Below are 19,929 nucleotides of genomic sequence, written 5' to 3'. Positions count from 1 at the left end.
TAACACTGAACTATTTTAAGCAAGTATTTGACTGCAAGAACTGTACCAGGTTTTAAGAAACGGTGAGTCCTGGCCAACTCACAGCCTTGATGAAGGTCTAGACAGGACATACATATCCCAGACCATCACCTTGGGCTTCCTTTGTACTCAGTGACCTGGTTCGTAGAGCTTGGGGCGTATTCAGTTTGCCCTAAGTAGATGTCTACATTAGGGGTGTGATTCATCAGACCAAAACTCTGCTAATGAGCACTTCATTGACCATAACTGAAGCTAATTATTTAGGCTTAGGTATATCCCTACACCACAGGCATCTGAGGTTAGGTGGCTGGACACTGCCGCCGTGGTAGGTGGCCCACCTCGGCGCAGAGCCTCGCTCAAGAAGTTTCCAGTGCTTGAGCCCCAAATACCCAATACCCAAACAGTAGATCCGCTAAATCCACAACACATGTTGCTAAAAAAACCCATAGTAACGCCCATTCTCTCTTTTTTAGGGCTGCCTACAACCTCTCGTCGCCACCGTTCAAGAAGGAAACGGCCTCTTGCTCTCCTTGAATGAATCCACTAGTTCTGCATCGTAGCAAGCCATGCTCCTACCTTAACATTGCTGCAACTCGGTAGGAAAAAGGGATCACCCCACTGGATTCAGAGAGCACGATTCCCAACGGTAAGGGAAGACCCAGGTCACATCTGTATTTCAACAAGATATTTTATTGGTCCAGCAACTGCAAAATATACAAATCTCTGAAAGGCATACCCTGTTTTTAAGCTGGCACAGCTTTATATCAGGCAATTATTCCAGATATATATACAGGACAGTTAATGTACCACAAGTCCAAAAAACCAAAAAAAAAAAAACCCAAACAACAAAAAAAAACCCCACCCAAGTAACTACTCTTCTCTCCAAGCTTTGCAGTGTACATTAAATAAATAAACAGCGCTTTGCTATCAAAAAAAAAAAAAAGAAAACATAAAAAAAAATAAATTCAAGTATCACAAAGGAAAACAAAACAAGAAAAGAAAAAGGAGAGAGGAAAACCAAAAAAAAAGTCATTGGTGTGGCTTGGCAAGTCCCCTCTCCCCACCCACCCGGGCTGCGGCATTGCTGCCCGCTCCTTGGCTCCATTTATCCAAAATCTGACGGGCAGCGAGTTTCCCGGACAGCGGGACGGCAGCCCGGTCCCGCTCAGCGTCCCCCACTTCCCCGCAGCACCGGAGGGCCGATTCACCGCTCGGAGCCCCATTTCCCTCTCGCCTGAGAAACCACTAGCTTCCAATTTCGCTTTTTTTTTTTTTTTTTTTTTTTTTTGGTAGGACCTACTGAGACTTAGATAATTCCCAGAGAAATAAATGACGTTTCGGGTCATTAGGGTTTGTTGTTGTTGGTTGATTTATATATATATATATCTTTATATATATATATGTATATATACACACACACAAATACACGTGAAAAAAAAAAACCGTCCGCAGAATTACATGTTTACAGGATCGACCACGGGGCAGCCAGATGTCATGTGCTTGCGGTCGCCGTCTTATCTCTTCGCGGCAGGAGGAGAAAGATAAGATTCCCCCGGGGAAACGGGCTGGAGAGACAAGCGACTTGCCCTCCCAAAACACGAGCCCGTCTCCAACACGCCAGGGAAACCAAAAGGGCCGGTGCCAACGGCACGCAGCGCGCCCAGAGGAGCCTGCCTTCAGGGCGGCTCTTAGAAAAGAAGGGGAAGAGGGGGGAAGAAAAAAAAAAAGAAGAAAGAAAAAAATTCTTTGCTTCATCTGTACAGGAAAATACACATACGAGCAGGCAAGGCGCCACCGAGACCACCTCGAACGGTCAGACCCGGCCCGAGAGCGCCCGCCGTGGATGGCCAGCGTGAGGCACTGCGGTTCCCCTTTTCCAAAAAAAAAAAAAAAAAAAAAAAAAGGGCTCCCCCACCAAAAAAAAAAATCCTAAAAAAAAACAAAAAACAAAAAAAAATCAGCGTCCACAGACTTTTGCACAAAACAGTAGTGGTTAATTGGCATTTTTAACCCCCTTAGCGTCTTGCAGCCTGGGATAAGCTGAGCGGGACTTTCCAGCTCAAAAGAAAGGTGGTGGCCAGGTTTCCCCTGTTCAAAGGGCAAGACTTGGGGAGAAAAAAATAAAATAAAATAGTTATGCTCCTGCCACACATAAAGTGCAAAAATCAAGCGCTTTCTAGGTGTACACATATACGCGCATATGTGTGTGCCTGTATATATATAATAAAAACAAAAAACACGGACAAGTGTCTCTTATTGTGGATTTTTCTACTCGCACGTGAACTTCTGCACCCTAGCAAGACCTCTGGTTCCCCCCCGCAAGAGACCTGCGCAGCTGCAAAACGCATCCGGCTTCGCCCGTCCTGCAAAGACGCCGGGGTCCGAACGCCCCCAAACCTCCACCCAAGAGGAAGGTGGAGGAGATGAAGCTCCAGCACAGAGCAGGTCTCACACATCACCTAAACCGGTGCTTGATCACCCCCAAAAACCAACCGCCCCTGAACTCGGAGCGCCCGCAGGGGCTCCCCGAAACGAGCCCTGGTGCCCCTCTGGGCACGCCGGTGCCTAAGGAGCAGCAGCGTCGCTCCCCTCCGCGCTACAGACAGCTCAAAGTGGGTTTCAAAAGTGGATTTTTATGTTCTCTGCAGATCCCTTAACGTGTATCAATAGGGGGTTTTTTTGGTTAAAACCAGCAGTTTTTGCTTTGAAGGACTTCATACAACGGCCTGGTGCCCTCTCGGCATGCAGCTCGCGCGCGTCGGCGAGACCAGACGCATGTATGTGTGTGCGCGCAACAGGCTGCAGGGTAAAGGACCGCAGCACAACGCACTGGGGCCTTCTTGGAAAATAATAGTAACAATAACAATAATAAAAATAATTAAAAGTCCCTTCGTCCCCCCAGCCCCATCTTTCTCTGCTAATCCCGCACCATTCGCATATATACACTCCACCAGGAGATGGATCAGTACCAGTCATCTATACAAAAGGAGATAAAAAATAATAATAATAATAATAATAGCCTACATGTGAAAATTAAATCTGGAAACCTCCCGTGCACGAGAAGCCACTTTACAGCTTGCTACAATAGACCAGCGCGCCGGAGAGGAGAGCAGCGTGAAGCAACGGCCTCAGGGTTCGGTGGTGAAACCGCCTTCTCCCCGGGAGCTCTTCCTTCTCCTCCCGTCGCTCCGTGGCCCCGCTCGACGGAGCGGCTCGCAGGTGAACGGGGTTCAGGGGTGGAAGCAGCCGAGGGCCGACCTCGCCGCGGGCGGAGGAGAGCGGGCTACAAGCAAGCTGCAGAAATGACGATGGGATGGGAGCCGGCGTCGCTGGTGGGCTCAGGACCGCGCCGACCGAGTCACGACGGCTTCTGTGAGTTGCTCATGTTCTGCAAGGAGACGAGAAGGGCCGGGTTGGGTGTCGCGCAGAAGGGATGCGGACGCCAGCCCAGCCGGGCACGCGGTCGCATCCTTCCTCATGCAAATAAAGAGGGAGAGGGTGACAGAAAGCCACAACACAGGGCACTACAAAAGCATCCACCACGGAGGGAGAGCACACCGTCCACCAAAGGCGAAAGACAGGGCAGTTTGGCCAACACGCTGGGCGCCGCCTCTGCTGGCTCCCTATGTACCGCCTAGGTTTAACTGCAGGACAGGGATCTGACGTGTCCCAAACTCCTAAAAAAAAATGAGCTAACAACAAAGTCCCCAGCTGTGCCAGGGAAGAGGTCACCATCTGCCCACTCTAGAGCATGCCCCCGGTGCCCTGCATCTACAGCGGCACAGGAAACCACCTGCTGTGGAGACCCCTGCACCCCTCCGCTACAGATTTCCGCAGCGTCAGGGCACCCAGACGGGACGTTCGCTAATGCACATCAAAGCTGCAAGCCTCAAAGACCACAAAAACGGAGACAACTAACTAAAAAGCAAGCGGGCACCACTGCAGAGAGCGGTGATCAGAAGGGGAGCGTCTACTAGAGGAGAAGTCCAAGGAGTCATCGTAACGGGGATATTTTCCAATTCACAAAGCTACAGGAAAAGGGGTGGAAAAAGGGCTAGGAAATGGTTAGGAAGGTTTCTCACTTTTTTTTTTTTTTTTTTTTTTAAATAAACTACCTAAATTGCCTCTTACAAGCAACAGGAATCGCAGCTGGACCCACAACACAGGCTACAAGGCAGAGGGCTGAGCTGCTCTCTCCGCATTGTCTACGGAGACAGTGTCAGGGAAGCCACATGCACCACAGCCATTTACCTTGGAAATATTAGTAAAGAGAAAACTTTGAGCAAGTGACAAACGGGTCGTCTTTAAGCATGAAAAGTGAAGGGGAGAAACTGTAAATTGGATCGTTGTCAAAAAAGCGCGCTCTGGATCGCAGACTAAGCACAAGGAAAAGAAACCGTCACGCCGCTTAGTCCCACGGCTCAGCCACCAGCCGCCCAGGGGCATGAGCCCCCACAGCCAGGAGGGCTTTCAGGTGCCCCCAGGCTCTGCAGGGGTTTCGCTACCCCTCCAGCAGCCTGCAGCTGGCTTACGCCGCACCGGCTGTGCCCGTCCTGCATCAAGACCCTTGCCGCCGGCAAAGCCGACGCAGCAAAACTGCAGCCTCCGATGCAGCTTTTGCAGTGCCGGAGATGCAACTGGGAAGGGAGGTAACTTGCACCTCCCTAGACCCCCTTTGGTTTGAGGATCTTCTTGGCTCCCTCAAAAGCAGCCTCTAAATCCAGTGGATAGGTAGGTTGAGCAGGCTCCCAGCAGCTGCAGATTTTAACTTGCTCCTCCAGGCCTGTACCTGGGATATGCAACCATCATTGCCTGGTCCTGCAGAGCAGTTCGTCTACCAAAACGTGACTGCAAGTACCTCCCAAAGACTGCAGACTCAACATTAGAGAGCGCTTTTGGTGCCCCAGCCAGCGCTGAGACATGCGGTGCTTTTTCTCACAGCATGAATGGGAAAAAAGGTAGGGATGGATAAAGGCACAAAAATACCTTCAAGGCAACCCGAGAAGACCAAGCACTTCATCATGGGTTTTGGTGCCTATGAGCAGCACAGGGAGGACAGTGGGCACGCATGCCGTGCTGAGCAACTCAACCTCTGCATTCGCCCCGCAGCAGTAGATTGCTCTTCCCCAACGTATCTGTGAGCAAAGCCCAGTCTGATATTTCTAACCTCCCTTTTCCCCCAAAACGTTTACTCTAAAAGAGGAAGAAATGTGAGGTTCATCAGCTGTTACGTGCAAGCAGGGTCAAATTCTCACCCACCTGGTCAACAGCAAATCTCCCCATTTTCAGCCCAAAACATTAACCAGGAAAGGAATGCACGTAGGCTGATGCAAACCGGACTATGGAGGGCAAACTGATCCCAAGGCACTGCCCCATCCTCAGCTCAACCCCAGCAGACTACTGACAAGCATCCTATTAACGTCCTTTGTAGTCTGTGACCAAACCAGGAGGAAAAAAACAAAACAAAACAACACAACAACAACGATCTCCCTGGCCTTTGGGCCCCTTTGAGCACAGCTTCCGAGGACTTCTGGTCTCTCCACTCAACGACATATCATGAATAAAGTCAGAAGGCTCCAAATTTATCCAGCTGTCCTGTCTCCATTTCCCAAGGATTTAACAGCACTGATCCAAACTGCTGAAGCCTTGGCTGTTCCTAACTTGCGCATTAAATGCTCAAGGCTTCTTGCCTCCTGGCTAGAGCTACAGGAGGATGACGTCCTTGTGTCCAGTCTGCCCAAGCCACCTCGAAAGACTATTTCCCAAACTCAGCTTTAGGGAACCACAGATGCAAGGAGCCAGAGTTAGCCCAACTCCAAAAATGCACTTCTGCTCCCACACAGGCAATAAAACCCTGCGAGGCGCTAAAGTAAGAGTATTTTCAGGAAATCTCTCTGGTGCAATCACTCATATACACAACCAGGAGCCCACAGGCAGGACAGACCATCTGGGTCCATCATCTACACTACAAAGTGCTGTGCAGAAGGGATAACTCAATGAAAAATCCACTAGCATCTCCCATGCATTAGCTGCCAAGAGAGGAGACAGGGAATTTAGACAGCATCGGTAGAGGGCACGTGATAATTTGCTTGATTTCCCAACGCAACTGGGACATTTTATCAAGCGAGGATACGGAGGTTGGACAGAGTCATAGGGTCATCTTTACCTTTCCTAATGCATATCCAAATTCCACACTCACACGCAGATATATTAATTCAAAGTCCATGCCCCAGCCCAGTTTCACAGCAACAACAAAATAACCAGTGGGAGGCAAGAGATAGGGAAAGCAGGTGGGAGGGGGATAAGACGCAAGAAGATACTTACAGGCATGCCTTCCCTAGTAAAGGCTGTAAAGAGACAGAGAGAATGGAAAGAGAGGTGTCAGTAACGCAGCGCGGGAAAGGGCAAAGGGCATTTGATGTCCGCGCGGGGCACCCGAGCAAAGAACAAAACCTAAGCTGGTGGAGGGTTAGTTAGAAGACTCCACCAGCCCAAGCAGAGCCCCCCAAAGCCGAGAGACAAATGAGCTGCCCCGTTTAGTGCTAGCCGGGATGGAAACGTTAAGGAGACTGCTACCGAGCAGAACGGGCGATGCTCATCGCAGGCTGGAGGAGCTCTAATGAACACGGCACCCTTCCTAACCTGCCCGGGGGCCTGGCCGAGGAGGGGGCAAGACGACACCAAACACCACAGACAACAGGGCACGCGAAGCGGGGACAGGCAAGACAGCAAGATCCAACAAGCAGCTAGTGGGAAGGGCAGCACAGCGATGGGTTTCCTATACCTAGGGCTGCTTGGAAGGCCTTTAGAGGTATCATCCCAGCTCCTCTACTAGGAGAGGGAAGGGTGTTTTGTTCCTGGAGAAATGGGCACCAAGCAAGGTTTATGGAAAGGCCGCATTCCTCCAAAAGTGGCCAGAAGAGGAAAGGACACTCAAGTGGACCCTGCAAGGAGCAGCTGGCTCCCACCAGGTTGGGTGGCAAACCCAGTGCTAGTCAAATCCATTTGGCGTAAACGGCAGCTACCCACGGAGGCTGCAGCTGGGGCCGCAGGAGGTGATAGGGCTCCCCGTGCCCAGCACTAGCAAAGACAGCTGCTGTTCACTTTTGGTTCATTTTGCCTAGCACTCCAGGAAGGAGGAGAGACCTCCAGGCAAAGATGGATCCTGGTGGCTCCTTCTCGAGGGAAGCGCAAGAACGTTTGTATTATTGGGATACCTAGGACTACACTGGGGTTGGAGCAGAGCCGGGGCAAATCCTTTGGTCTTGCCTGCTCCAGAGGAGCAATTCCCCAGGGACTGACACCTCAGAGGTCAGATGGGGATGCAGAAGGGCACGTTCAAATTGACGCAGCTGATGTGGCCCAGAGCTTCGGGGCTTTGCAACACTCTCCAAATCCAAGAGAGGATTAACAGCGCCAATTCACTAGGTGCTCCTGAACCCAGCCCAGCAGGGGGAACAGCAGCCATGGGAGAAACTGTGATCGATGCATCTCAGAAACAGCAGCACAGATGGAGACAAAGTGAAAGCTGTTCCCCAGATTCAGGAGCGACAGGAGGAAGACGACAAACAATAAACGACAAGAACAACAACGAAAAAAAGAGTTCAACTAACTTGTCCCGGCAGCTGCGTGGGCACTTCCTGAGGAACACAGCCTGGCAGGGCGGAAGAAACAGCCACATGCTCCTCAAAGCTGTTGATGCGAGGTTTTTTGGTGGGCTCTGGGCTTGCTAGAGGGGTAACGCTATTACGTCTCATGAGCGGGTTAGGTCCCTTCTTTGCTTCCTAAATTAGAGTGAGACAAAGAAAAAATAAATAAATAAAAAATAAAATAAAGAAAAGGGAAGAAGGCGACAGTTATAAAGGAAAAAAAAAGCAGCAGGTGGTTTTTTTTTTTTGGTTGTTTTCTCTTTAAAGCGGCCTCTACTTTCCCCCCACAATCACTGTCGACGTACAAAGGGCAACTTGGATGCACTGAAAGGCTCTGGACACGGTAAAAAAAAAAAAAATTGATGAAAAAGTTCAAGAATGCAGTGTGATTTCCCAATAAGGGGAGGGGAAAAAAAGGCCCTGCACTCACAATGACATGGATTTTCTCCTCTCCTGAGCCTCTGCTCACAAAAAAAAACAAAAAACCACATTACTAAAAAAATGTAGTAATAGTAAAAGGCCATGACTTAGCATGACAAGAGAGACTAGAGCAAGATGTGCCCATCGGTCTCCTCCTCCAAGCTGTTCCCTCCGACCCAGGGAGCGGTGTGAAAGCAAGAAGAGGAAAGATGAGCCAGCCTGGGCCAGCAAGGACTCGGGAAATCAGAAAGAGCAGCCAGTGAGGGTCGGTACCGCGAGAAGCTCAAACTCAAGCAATGGAGGATGGAGGAGCAGTGCCTTCAAAGCCAAGCAAGGAGCCAAAGCGCTTTGCATATGTCTAGCTCCATCCTAACCGCGCTGTGTGGGTCTCTTGCCTCCCTGAGCTCCAGCAGGGAAAGAAAGAGTCGATGGCCCAAATGACATGAGGGAGGACCAGCTTCCTCCACATGGAGGGAGAGGCGGCTGAGACGCTACCGTCCGCTGAGGTCGGCAAGCAAAGAAAAGAAGCTGCCCCAAAAGGGGACAGGTCTGACCATCCACCACCCAGCTGGGCGTGTCACCACCATGCACAAGCCAGAGAGGGCACCGCACCTCATCCCTGCTGCATCTTAGCCCGAGGGACACCAGCCCCACCAGCGCGGCCCCCAGAGCCACGTGCCTTCCCTCAGTTGCCGGCACCCTTCCTGCAGCAGAGCCGTGTCCTTGGTGGCCTCCTAGCCCAACCACCAAACAGGAGCCCCTCTGCTCCGGCTTCAGAGCTCACAGCAGTCACGCACAGTGCACGGACCCTACGTTACTGGGGGTTTAGTCCCCCTCCTCAGTGCTGTGGAAGCACGAGGGGTCTCCTTCCACCAGCATCCCTCAGCCCAGCATGTCTACCCCCACTCCAGAACGGCACTGAGGTCACCACGCAAAATCATGGGTGCGAGAGAGAAAAATGAGAAGACAGAAGTAGTTCAGCAGGCCGCTGGCCCCAGACTCTGCTAGTCTTGCTGGGAGACCTCAGAGAAGTCACTCTCTCCATCCATGGCTCCAGTCCCACTCAGAAGAGTGCATGACTGTACAGGCAAAAGTCAAAGACCAGGAAGGAACCTTCCACGGGATCTGGGCCAGCTTTAATCTGGGCAAACACACCCGGAAGCAGACACGGGCAACAGTCCTTTCCCCCTGTAAAACCCCTGATCAGCCACATCTTTGAAGGGCAAGAACTCATCTGATGCTCCAGTTCTCCAGTGGCACTTCTGAGCCTCTACCTAAGCAGTTCCCCCCACAGCCACCCCCAAGGAGTCCTCGCTGCTGTGTGACCATAGGGGAAAGAAGGAAGACCAAGGTATGGCTCTGAGGAAAAGCAACACTCACCTCTGACCGTTCCCTGTGGGTGTTCACAGCTTCAACATTCAGGGAGATGGACTCCACCCGGCAGCCTGCAGAAGGGAGCATACAGAGACAGAGAGGCTGTCAGCTACTCAACAGTCACCAGATGCTATGAGATGCTCAAACCCAGACCCCTGCCTATCTCCCAGAGGCAGCCTGGATTTGAGGACGAGGTGCAAGTCAAGTACCTCAACATGTCAAGGACAAAAGCCCACTTACCATAGGCTACCGGGGTCAGCTTCAACACTGTGTGAAGGGGACATTTCAGGTAGGGCATTTCATCTGCAGAGAAAGCAGAGCAGGTGGGTTATCCCCTCCCCTCTCCAACAGCAGTTTTAGACACCTCCTTCCTCAGCACCTGTGGCCACCCCGTACCAAAGAGAAAGGCATGCTCCAAGCCCTGCATGGACATGCACACATCTCATGTCCTCACAACTCTGTCTGTCACCTACCCACTAGTGGATCATCCTCCTGTCTGGGTAAAGGGAGCTCACCTGCACTCTTGTCCAGGAAGTAAGCCAGGAGACAGCGCATGACAGCCTGGTGACAGATCACAAGGACGTTTTCTTGTCTCTCCAGCTCCATGATGACCGGCTCTAGACGCTGCACTAGATCTTGGTAGGACTGAGAGAGAAGGGTAGGGAGATAGACATAAAAATCAGGAAAAGAAGAACCTTACAAGAAACAACAGCCATTATCCTGCTCCATCTACCAATTTCATGCTTCTGACTAAACCAACTAAACTAAACCAATGCAACTACTGCTAAAAATGAACAAAATTCAACAAAGTCTCAACTCTGGGACACCCTACTAGGAAGTAGCTACTTCCTCTAGTCAGGGGAAATAGAAGCTATTCATGTCTGAACCACAGTCCCAAAGTGTCTCTCAAGGTAGATAACAACTGCATCAAGGCTTCAAACATACTGTTTCTCTATAGTCTTGAAATTTGACTTCCTATAGAATTTATAAGCTCTGAAAAGTCTGGAACATTCTGGAGATCTCCGGTGTTTTGAAGGGCTAAATTCATGAGGAACCAAAACAGGCATCCAAAAGGAATCAGACGCCCAGAGTCAGTGTCAGACATCATCAGACTTTCTCCTGTTAGACACACGTCACTAGGATGTCTCCAAACATTCATTTTTCCCAAATGTCTAAGTACATGGCTTTTAATCTGAGGATAAAAAGTCCAATACACAGCCTAAGGTATCATCCAAAACTGACCCCAAACAACACCTCACTGATTCACACCCCAAAACCAGATTATGTTGCGCATGCCAGAAACAAAAGGAGATATCTCACAGAACGGCCACATCTCCATCAACCCTCAGTAGACGATACAGAGAGCAGGGCTAGAAATCACTCCTTTGGAATGAAAGAAAACAGAATCTGGGGCAACACAGCACTTTGAGCGGACTGGAAACCTCCACAGGCCCCTTTCAACTAGTCTTCTATGAAATCCATGGGATAGTTTCTGAAGTGATGCATTTCTTAGTGGGAGGTTCCCCTACCATGATCTCACACGAGCTGAAAGTGGAAGGCAAACGAGAGCCCTGACCCTTCTTGACTGTACCTTCTCAAAGCACCCGTTTTTCCTGTACTCCCCTAGTCTGGATGTAGAGGACAGTGTGAAGACAAGAAGGCCATGTTTTAAGTCAAAGTCACATCTCTGAGGGTCTCCTCGCAGACCTACCTCCCCAGAAGGATAGCGGTAATAGTATTTATCCTGATCACGTAAAGCAAATTCCTCCGGATGCTGCTCCTTGATCTCTTCATACGTCAATTCTTCGCACACACCCTGCCGGGAGAGGACATCTGTGAGATTACCGGCCACATTCAGATCAACTGATGCCAACCTACCCAGCATGCAACCCTTCTCTGAGGCAAACTGCCTTTAACCCTCGCAGTGCTCAGCAATAGAGCAGTGCCAAGCAGAAGTCATTATAATCTGTTCATTACAGCCAGCATTTTGGAGCATCTGCATAAGGTAGAGCTAAGACCAGAAGCCAATTGCAGGAACTAGAGCAGAAAAGGTTTCCTTCCCCTTTCCCTACACCCTTCCCAGGGGGTGAGATTTAGGGAAAAACGAGAAGACCAAAACTATCACCCTCTCTGCCAACCCCCAACCAGGATGATCTAGCCATTCCTACTGCAAAGGTGCTTACAGCATCTATTTCATTGAGTGCCTTCCACTGCTCGTAGGGCAGCTGGAGAGCTTCTGCCGTTTGTATTGTCCTCTTTAGTTGGCTGGTCCAGACTTTGAGGTCCTTCAGGTTCTGCTCCTCAACAAACTTGTTCAGTGCCAATGCAAACTGTGGGAGGCAAAGAAAAGGTTGATCCTTGATCCACAGCTTCCCACTGGGCCTTCCTCCCTCCTTCCTAGCAAATGTTTCCTTCTCCAGGTCCTTCTCGAGGACCTCTTACACTTTCCAAAGGCAGCTGTACTGGCCTCATGCTGCAAGGCGCATAGCAGCCTCACACACACCAGTCCCCAAGAGCCACACACCTTCTCGCTATCAACTGTCATTTGGGCTTAAACTGTTTGCACTATGCTAGGATCATCTGAGTTCAGGACAAATTCAGGTCGATTGGGTCAGAGATAGAGATTCCTCGTTTTTTGCAGCATGTCCTACTTCCGCACTTCCCAGAAGCGGCAGGAGGCACAGTTGTTCCAGCTGTACTGGTGCAATACCCAGCCAAACAAGTTGGTAAGCAAGAGACTGATGAGAAGTTGACCTTTCAACAAAGAACATGCTGCTTGCTTGAGCCTAATATACTGATAAAGTAGACTGAGGTAGTTTTGAAGATCACGGCAAGCAGAGGGATGCAAAGTGAGGGCTGAGTGTCCATGAAAGTTGTGATGAGGCCCTGGTCAGCCAGAAAAAGTAGATCTGCATAGCAGCTAAGAGCTTATAAGGAGCAACCACCAGGGTAGGAGATTAGAGAGAATGGAAGAAGAGATGGCATGAGGTGATGACGTTCAAGAACTGCATCAGGAACAAGAAGTAGCATCACAGCTCGGACTCTCTTATACTGATATGGAAGATCCCAGACCTCCTTCAACCACAGCTTTGCTTATTTCTCAGAGCAAATCTGATGTATCCTGCAGTACTTAATCGTTGTCACTCTATTTGGGCTTCAAAACAGTATGGGAAGCCAAAATAACTATTCACCTTTACCTGGAACAGCTCCCTTACCCATCTCCTTGAAGAACTGATTTGTGAGCAATCTGAAAGCATCATTTGAGCTAGCTAGCCCTACTGAAAAGTAGCGGCAGTCCTCAGGGGCATGCAACAGGGCTGCAATGCATCCCACCCAGCCTATGCTAGATCTGAACCACCGTCTGTGTCTAAACCCAAGCAGCAAAGATACTCCCACCTTTCTCTCCTAGAGAGGTCCGCAACCCAACCTTTGTCAACCCCAGTTACATGCAGGCATACAATCAATGGCTGGAGAGTCTCAGTCTGAGGCTAGGCTCAAGCCCAAATTTAGCCAGCCCCGTAGACAAACCCTCTGAGCACCTCAGATGGCATCAAAGATGCACTTTGCCCAACGCATGGCTTCTTCGGCAGCTAAATTCTTTCTAGGAGTCATAGGGAAATAGTCCCTTCCCCCTTACCTTCTTGCCCCTGTTAGAAAGCCCTGAGTCGCCTCCAATCTTCCCCTTGAGGTTGAAATCACTCTCGCCATGACGACAGAGATAAATTGTGCGGGGCTGGACGTGGATGTTCATTAGGTAGTAAACGATCCTGCTCTGGATGTGATCCTGAACCCTGTTGACCAGGAACCGCCGGCCAACATCGATGACTTTGATGAGAGAAAGCTCTCTAGAGAAAGCACAGCAAGGGTTAGGGAGATGTGAAAAGGGAAAGCAGAAAGAAGGAAATACCTTCTTCAAAAAAATAGCCTTGTGAGATATCTCAGCCAGGAGAAAGAAGCTGGAATTTACAGTGAGATTTGGCTCACACGTTATTCTAGCACAGTCATGTAATTGAATAGGAAGTGAAATATAGCTCCGTACTTCATTACTCCTTTCTCGGGAGACAAAAGGCCTTCAAAGCCAGCCTCTTTGGAAGTCAGCAAAGTTTCTTACCGATCATAGTCATCCGGGTCAAGTGGCTGGTAGCTGGCCTGGTAACAATTGATTCTCTTCATAAAGTCCTCCATGGCGTCGGTCGAATTACAGTCCCGGTAATCAGGGCTGGACAACTTCACTTCCTGTGGCAGGGGAGAAAGCACACCAAAAGGAGACATTAGGAAGATTTCCAAAATGGGCAGGGAAGGCTGCCGCCCCGTCTGCGGCTCATAACAATCCTACTGTGTGAATATCAGGTTTCATAGTCGCGCCAGGTCTCAGCTACTGGCTAAGTCGCTCTACATCATTTTTGGTGAGACGGAGAAGAAGCAAACTAGACCCAAGGCTAAGGACGAGATGAGCAAACCTGGTAAAAGTCATTGCATTTTTAGTATAGAGAATGGCGAGTGCATGCTTTTAGACACTTGTCCTCTGCCTCGTGAGGCAGTAGTTGCAGGACAACCTGGCAGGGCCTCAGTTTCCCATCCGAGGTAATGGGACAACAGCACTCAACCTCTTTCCGCAGATGATTTGCTTCAAGATAACTGGGGTGAAAGACACTAGAAATGAGCAGTGCAAACATTCAGAATCCTCCTAGACTAAGCTCTGCCTGAACTACTTTAACAGGTTGTTTTTGCTGAAGATTTGGGTTTGAGCAGCAACAACGCTACACATTAGTAACTTCATAAGCAGTCCCAAAGCCAATGGGATAACACAGCCAAGTGATGTGTGCAGCACTGCCCCAGGCCTACAGTGTATTTTCTGCAATGATCCCAGCACTAAAAACACCATTTGCAGTGCCCTTTGAAGCAGAAGCCTACACACAGCTAGTAATTCATTCTCTCCCCCTCAAGCGCTAGTTTCCGTCAGAGAAAGAGATTAAATCCTGCAAAAATCCAGCTTCAGGGTGTTTCAAATAAAGAAAAATAAAGATATCAAAACTGAGCTTTTTATTAGCATCACGAAGAGGATTTTGTGAATAAACCTCCAGCAAGCTGGTAGTTTGCCACAGGGCATCGGCTACCAGCAGAAACAAATGCCATGCCTTAACCCCCCACCCTGTTGCCCATGGAGGCTGTCCTGCAGCAGGAACAAACGCCAGCAAAACCCCTCTCGCAGGCTCTGGGGATCTTGCAATGCATTCCCAGACGCTGTAAAACAACTCCCAACGTTCAGATGTACAACTGGAGAAAAGGCTGGAACACAGCCCAACAGAGGAAAGGACTTTCATTAAGGTTTATCACTCCTAGGTAGACCAATTAGTTTCCATCTGCCCTAGTCAAGTCCACCAGGCAAAGGGGCATTGCTGATGGTGGGAGATCAAAGATCCAGCACCTCCCAACGGAGTCTGCAAAGCAATGTTTTACGTTGCTTTCCCAGACAAGTTTTCAGCTAGTGGCAAGAAACCTCTAAGCTTGGCTGCTATTCTTCTCCAAGCAGACACCAAATACATTTTGAAACACTAAGTCTGGTTGTTCTCCGACAGGATTTAAACCCCCTAACCACACTCATCATTTCCAAAAAATGGGACTTTGCGGTCACTGAAGCCTACTGAATGCATTTCTCTCCTTCATGTTAAGTTACACGTCCACATGTAACTTAACAGAGAGCATGGGAGGGCGCTGGGGAAAGGCTGAGACAACTTTCGGATTCATTACATCCGGGTGGCCCTGGGTCTAGGGAGATAAGAGCTCTTTTCTCATCCGAGCACACACAAAAAAAAAACAAACCAAAAACATTTCCACGCTTACCATAACGTTGGTAGCTACAACAGTGGGATCGTTGCAGACGGACTCAATGAAGAACACCTACAAAGCAAAGCAAAAACCACCTAAAGCCCAGAAATAAGGTTTATAGCAATTAGCCAGCAACTCACTCAACCCAGCCTCCTCCCTACTCGACCCGCAGAGCACTCCCTCGGCCCCACTCCCTTCCCTTTTCTTCTTCGGGGCTTCAGGCTGGGCAGGAGGGATTGATCACAGATGTAAAATGCTTCCAACAGGGAGACAGCACTCCCTCTTACACATCATGAGGACATCGTGTTACTGAGAAAGTATATACCAATGGGGGCTATGCAATATTGGTAGCAGCCTGATGGTACTAACCTTGAATCCATTTTCTTTGGCAAAGTTTAAGATCATCCCTCGCCTCTCTCTTGTTGTATTGGTGGCATCAAAAACCTTTAAAAATCACATATATTTGGATTAGCACCAAGAATGCCTGGTTTCCCACCAAGCCCTTCCTCAACCTAAATCCTGCCTATTTTCAGGAAACTCACAGGAACCACATCTCCTGGGGAACCCCACCTCTCTGTCTGGTGTGGCTAAAAAAGGCCAGCAGGCTCAGAAGCTATGGAGGAGACCAGTAGGCAGATGTGATGGCCTGAGCGCTCCTTCCTTTGAAACCCAGCCCAAAAACACAGAGGGAGAAGCAACAGAGACATTAAAATAGCCCCTGAGGAACGGACAGGAGGCACCAGAGCATTTGCTGATGAAGGCTGGGCTTCAGAAAAAAAGAGAATATTTTGTAGGATATATGGAGCAGGAAAAATGAAAAAACAGCTCATGCAAGATTCAACAGCTTCGCCTTCAGGCTTTAAAGCAAAATGCATGATGTCCATAGTGTGAGAGGAGGGTGCAGAAGGCCCAGGCCAGTCCGATGAAGCCCAGGTAACCCCTTTTTTCCAGGCAGCACAAATTGCTGGGGGTAGCACAAATTGTGTGGGAACCAGAAATACCTTTAACGCCAAATGCAGTGAAGCATTTATCCGAACTCACCGCAATCTGGCCAGCCTCCTCCGTCAGGTACAGCTTGACGTCCCGCAAGGCGGCTAGGGCGCATTGCCTGCAAAAGAGGCGACAGCCGCGTGTTCCCAATATCCTCCGAGATGCTCACGCCCGCTGGCATGCGGATCTTTCCCGCGCCTCCTCCCCTCCTTTCGGTCCCCCTTCTTAGACAAGTACAAGGACGATGTCTTCAGCCTGCCTAAAAACTGCAAGCCTTGCATGCCAAATTCAGAGGACCTGAGCGGGTGAGAGCTCAGTGGCGATTAGGCCCTTGCTGGGCAGGAAAGGAGATTTCGGGCCCGGTCTTTCCATCTGGCACGTCCATGGGGGAAACCCACTGCCGGCCCTGGGCTTTGCCACCCATTTGGACATGGGGCTGCTGCAGCACCTGCATTTACCTCCTGACTTTCATGGCCTCCTCGTTGTCGGGGCGGAAGAAGTCGTAGGAGCTGTAATGCTTCACTGCCTCGCGGCGATACTCTCCCACGTTGAAAACTGCAGGGGAAAAAAAAAACCCATCAAAACCAAGAAGAGGCGTCAGCCCAGTTCAGTCAGCTTCCCGCCAGGGGAAGAGGGCAGCTGGGAATCACCACCTCCCCTCAGTCAGCATGGCGGGCACCAACCCTGCAAACCTCACTAGTGCCCTGCCCACAGCCCAGAGCAATGTCCTGGAGAGGCCTTCAGACCCCAGGCATGGAAGAATGCGACACAGCTCAATTTTCAGCTGTGATGACTCCCACAGATGAAACTTTCCAGCAGCAGACTGAACAGACATCCGTGGAGCAAAAGGCCATCCCTTGGTCTCCAAATGAAGGAGAAACATCTGCTGCAGCAGATGGGGAATGATGACATGCACACCTGGCCACTGTGATCTTCGCAAGATCCCCCACGGCCACACAACCCCAAAGAACTCCAAAAGGCTCACCTTTTGTGGGGACACCGATCCAGTTGAGGTAGCGAGTCAGCTTCTTGGAGATGTAGGTCTTCCCACGGGCCGGGAGGCCAACCATCACTATCACAGTGGGTGAATTGGCAAGCTGTGGCCCGCAGGCTACGAGAGGAGGAGAAAACAACACAAATAGCCATTAATCCACAAATTCATCTTGCATCAATCCTGCGAAGCACTTGCTGTTGATCCAACCTCCCCCTAGTCCCTTGGCACCTGGAGGAAAACCAAGCGCTCCTGGTACACAACCTTCTCGCTGGTGCCTCTCCTGCCTCACCTTCCCGTGAGCCCAGATAACCGAGCTGGTGAACCCACCGATTCATTTTTGCGACGGGAGCTGATGAATGAACACGTCGGAGCAGGGACAGATGGCAACTGGCTCCGCAGCCGCCTATCAGTGAGGCACAACGGCACCAGCTAAGCCACGCTGACTCAAATTCACCCTGGTGCCACCCAGACCAGGGGTGGAAGTCGTTAACAGCTAAGGCAAGAGGATGACACCCTGATGGCTAAAACATAGGCAAGGAAGCAAGTGCCCTCCAATGACCTTTGTGCCTCAGTTTCCCCATTTGCAAAATAGAGGCGAACACAACCTCCCATTCCCGTAGTTTGGCCACTTCTACAAAAACCGAGAGGACGGCCAAGGATTTTGATACAGTTCTCAGCTTCTGCTGGAAGGACAGATCTAAACAGAGAAACACTCGCAGCCACAACCCCGAGGAAGGTTTGCCCAAGGATGCCCTGGCGGCACGGCACGCGGGAATGGCAGGCACCTAAGCGGAGCCAGCGCCTGGCAAGCGCTCACGGTGAATCGGCAGCTGGGGGAGACCAGGCTAAACAGCACTCAAGATAAAAACGCAGGGTCTGTTCACGTTTTCTGTATCTCCATCCTGCCCTGCAGAGCCTCCCTGCTCGTCGCAGGCCAGTTTGATGGAGAGAATTACAAACAAACAAAAAAAAATTCAAAGGCAGATTTCAGACGTGGCCACTGTGCTCAAAAAAAATCTTGCACTGCCCTGCAAGATTGAGATCTTAACCTCTGGAGAACAATTTCCAAAAACCTTTGCTAACTTTCGAGCTAATGCACAAGCAAACGCAACTAAACTCTTTTTCTGAAGGCACGCAGAGCCGTAACGCTATTAGTCAGCTGCAGAATCAAGAACATTGAAAAGTAAATATATATTGAGCCACTTATCCTTTTTTTCATAAATCTGTTTTAAGCTTCCCCCCTCATCCCTTCCTCTTCCCTGGTTTAAACAGGAGCCTTTGTCAAACTACTGGAAAAAAAAAAATCCAGAGCCATCAGTGCAATGATGACATGGCAAGTTGAGAAGAAGCTCCTCTCCTATTCGACCCAATTGCACGGCCAAAAAGCAGACAGATTAGCTTCCAGGTTGCCCAGGTGAATCGTTGCTACCCTCACCAATCCTTTAGGAAATGAATTCTCTGCTTCCATTCAAAGGAAATTGCTGAACGGAGCAATTTGGGAATTTTCTTACCCGCTCCCTTCCCCTGCCCGGTCCCAGCAGCACGTGTGCCATCTGGACCGGTCTAGGTAGCGTGTGGCCCGCGGCTTCGCGGGGGTGGTTTAACGGGGCAGCATCCCTCCCTCTTCCCTGCCCGCCGCGCTCCCATCCCTCTCCAGGATGTCGCCGGCAGCAGGGCCGGGATGTTCACATGGCGCTACATATGCGAAGGGCCGAGGGATGGGCACGGAGCCAAGCGCTTTAGATGCGGCGGCGGAAGATCTTAATAACGCCTAATGGCATTTGGATCAGAGAGCCGCCTTTCATGCTGCCCAGCATCACGCGCGAGGAATCCTTCCAGCCCTCCTGACAATGGGAGAAGAAGGGGGAAGAAAAAAAAAAAAAAAAGAGGAAAGAAAGGAAAAAAAGTGTTTAATATAGGAGCCCCTCCGGGGCATTTTGTGTCTGCCCTTCAAGCTGGCGCTTCTGCCGAGCAAGCCCCGAGACCTCACCGGACAGGAATGCAGGGAGCGAGCGGCTGCGGGTAAAGCCACAAAAACGCAGCTTAACGACAGGCTCAGCGGAGGAGAGCTTTACGCCCCGGGCGCGCGCCGGCCCCCGGTCCTCTCCCCGCTGCAGGTCCGGTGGGATGGGGCAACCTTCGGCGCCGCCGGCGAGACTGGGCGACGTAGGAGGAGGCCGGGTAGTGGGTCAGGGCGGACTTTTCTCAGCCGAGCTCTGGGAAGAGCAAACAAACTCGGAGGTGCGCAGGGAGCTTTCAAAGCACGGGCGTTTGGGGCAAAAGTTTTGCTTTTTTTTTTTTTTTTGCATTGAAAAGGGAGGAAAAAGTCCAGCAACAACTAAAGAAACCAAACTCGGGCTGCAAGAAGGAGTTACGGCACTGGTGTCCAGGAGAGCAGAGAAAAACCGCTCGTCATCTGCTCGGTTGCCGTGCCAAAGCCGTCTCAGCAGATGAGAGATGAGAAAACTATCCGAAAGGGGATTTTTTTTTTTTTTTAAAATACTCCGCATTCCTCAGGGTGCAGCTGCCCTCACGCTTGCTCCCTTTGTGCAACCTGTCTCGGCAGCGCCTCGCATCGAAAGCCCAGGGCAGCTCCCACCGATTTTGGGGACAAGCATCCGTTCTGCGCATCGGGCAACCACGGGGGCCGTGCGA

At 50.4% G+C, this 19,929-nt stretch overlaps 1 protein-coding gene across 6 annotated transcripts in view; it reads right to left on the bottom strand.

The window, feature by feature from the left end:
* Positions 1 to 688: 688 nt before the first annotated feature.
* PFKFB3 (6-phosphofructo-2-kinase/fructose-2,6-biphosphatase 3) overlaps positions 689 to 19,929 on the bottom strand; it is a 45,334-nt gene continuing 26,093 nt past the window's right edge. For 3 of the 6 annotated variants that reach the window (XM_068956594.1, XM_068956820.1, XM_068956504.1), the window contains 15 exons: positions 17,266 to 17,391; positions 16,739 to 16,835; positions 16,332 to 16,398; positions 15,660 to 15,734; positions 15,306 to 15,362; positions 13,573 to 13,697; positions 13,099 to 13,306; positions 11,645 to 11,791; positions 11,173 to 11,277; positions 9,977 to 10,106; positions 9,702 to 9,764; positions 9,468 to 9,532; positions 7,632 to 7,802; positions 6,343 to 6,365; positions 3,423 to 4,320 (listed from right to left, as the gene is read on the bottom strand). In XM_068956594.1, coding sequence (XP_068812695.1) covers positions 4,266 to 4,320; positions 6,343 to 6,365; positions 7,632 to 7,802; positions 9,468 to 9,532; positions 9,702 to 9,764; positions 9,977 to 10,106; positions 11,173 to 11,277; positions 11,645 to 11,791; positions 13,099 to 13,306; positions 13,573 to 13,697; positions 15,306 to 15,362; positions 15,660 to 15,734; positions 16,332 to 16,398; positions 16,739 to 16,835; positions 17,266 to 17,391 — 1,514 coding nt within the window. In that variant the 3' untranslated portion in view covers positions 3,423 to 4,265. The other 3 variants (XM_068956748.1, XM_068956665.1, XM_068956889.1) reach the window with 3 other exon arrangements.

Source organism: Struthio camelus, chromosome 1 (assembly GCF_040807025.1).
Source record: "Struthio camelus isolate bStrCam1 chromosome 1, bStrCam1.hap1, whole genome shotgun sequence".
In the NCBI taxonomy this organism is placed as follows: domain Eukaryota; kingdom Metazoa; phylum Chordata; class Aves; order Struthioniformes; family Struthionidae; genus Struthio; species Struthio camelus.
Note: the sequence above shows the minus strand (reverse complement) of the source record. Positions and strands in the feature narration are given on the sequence as shown.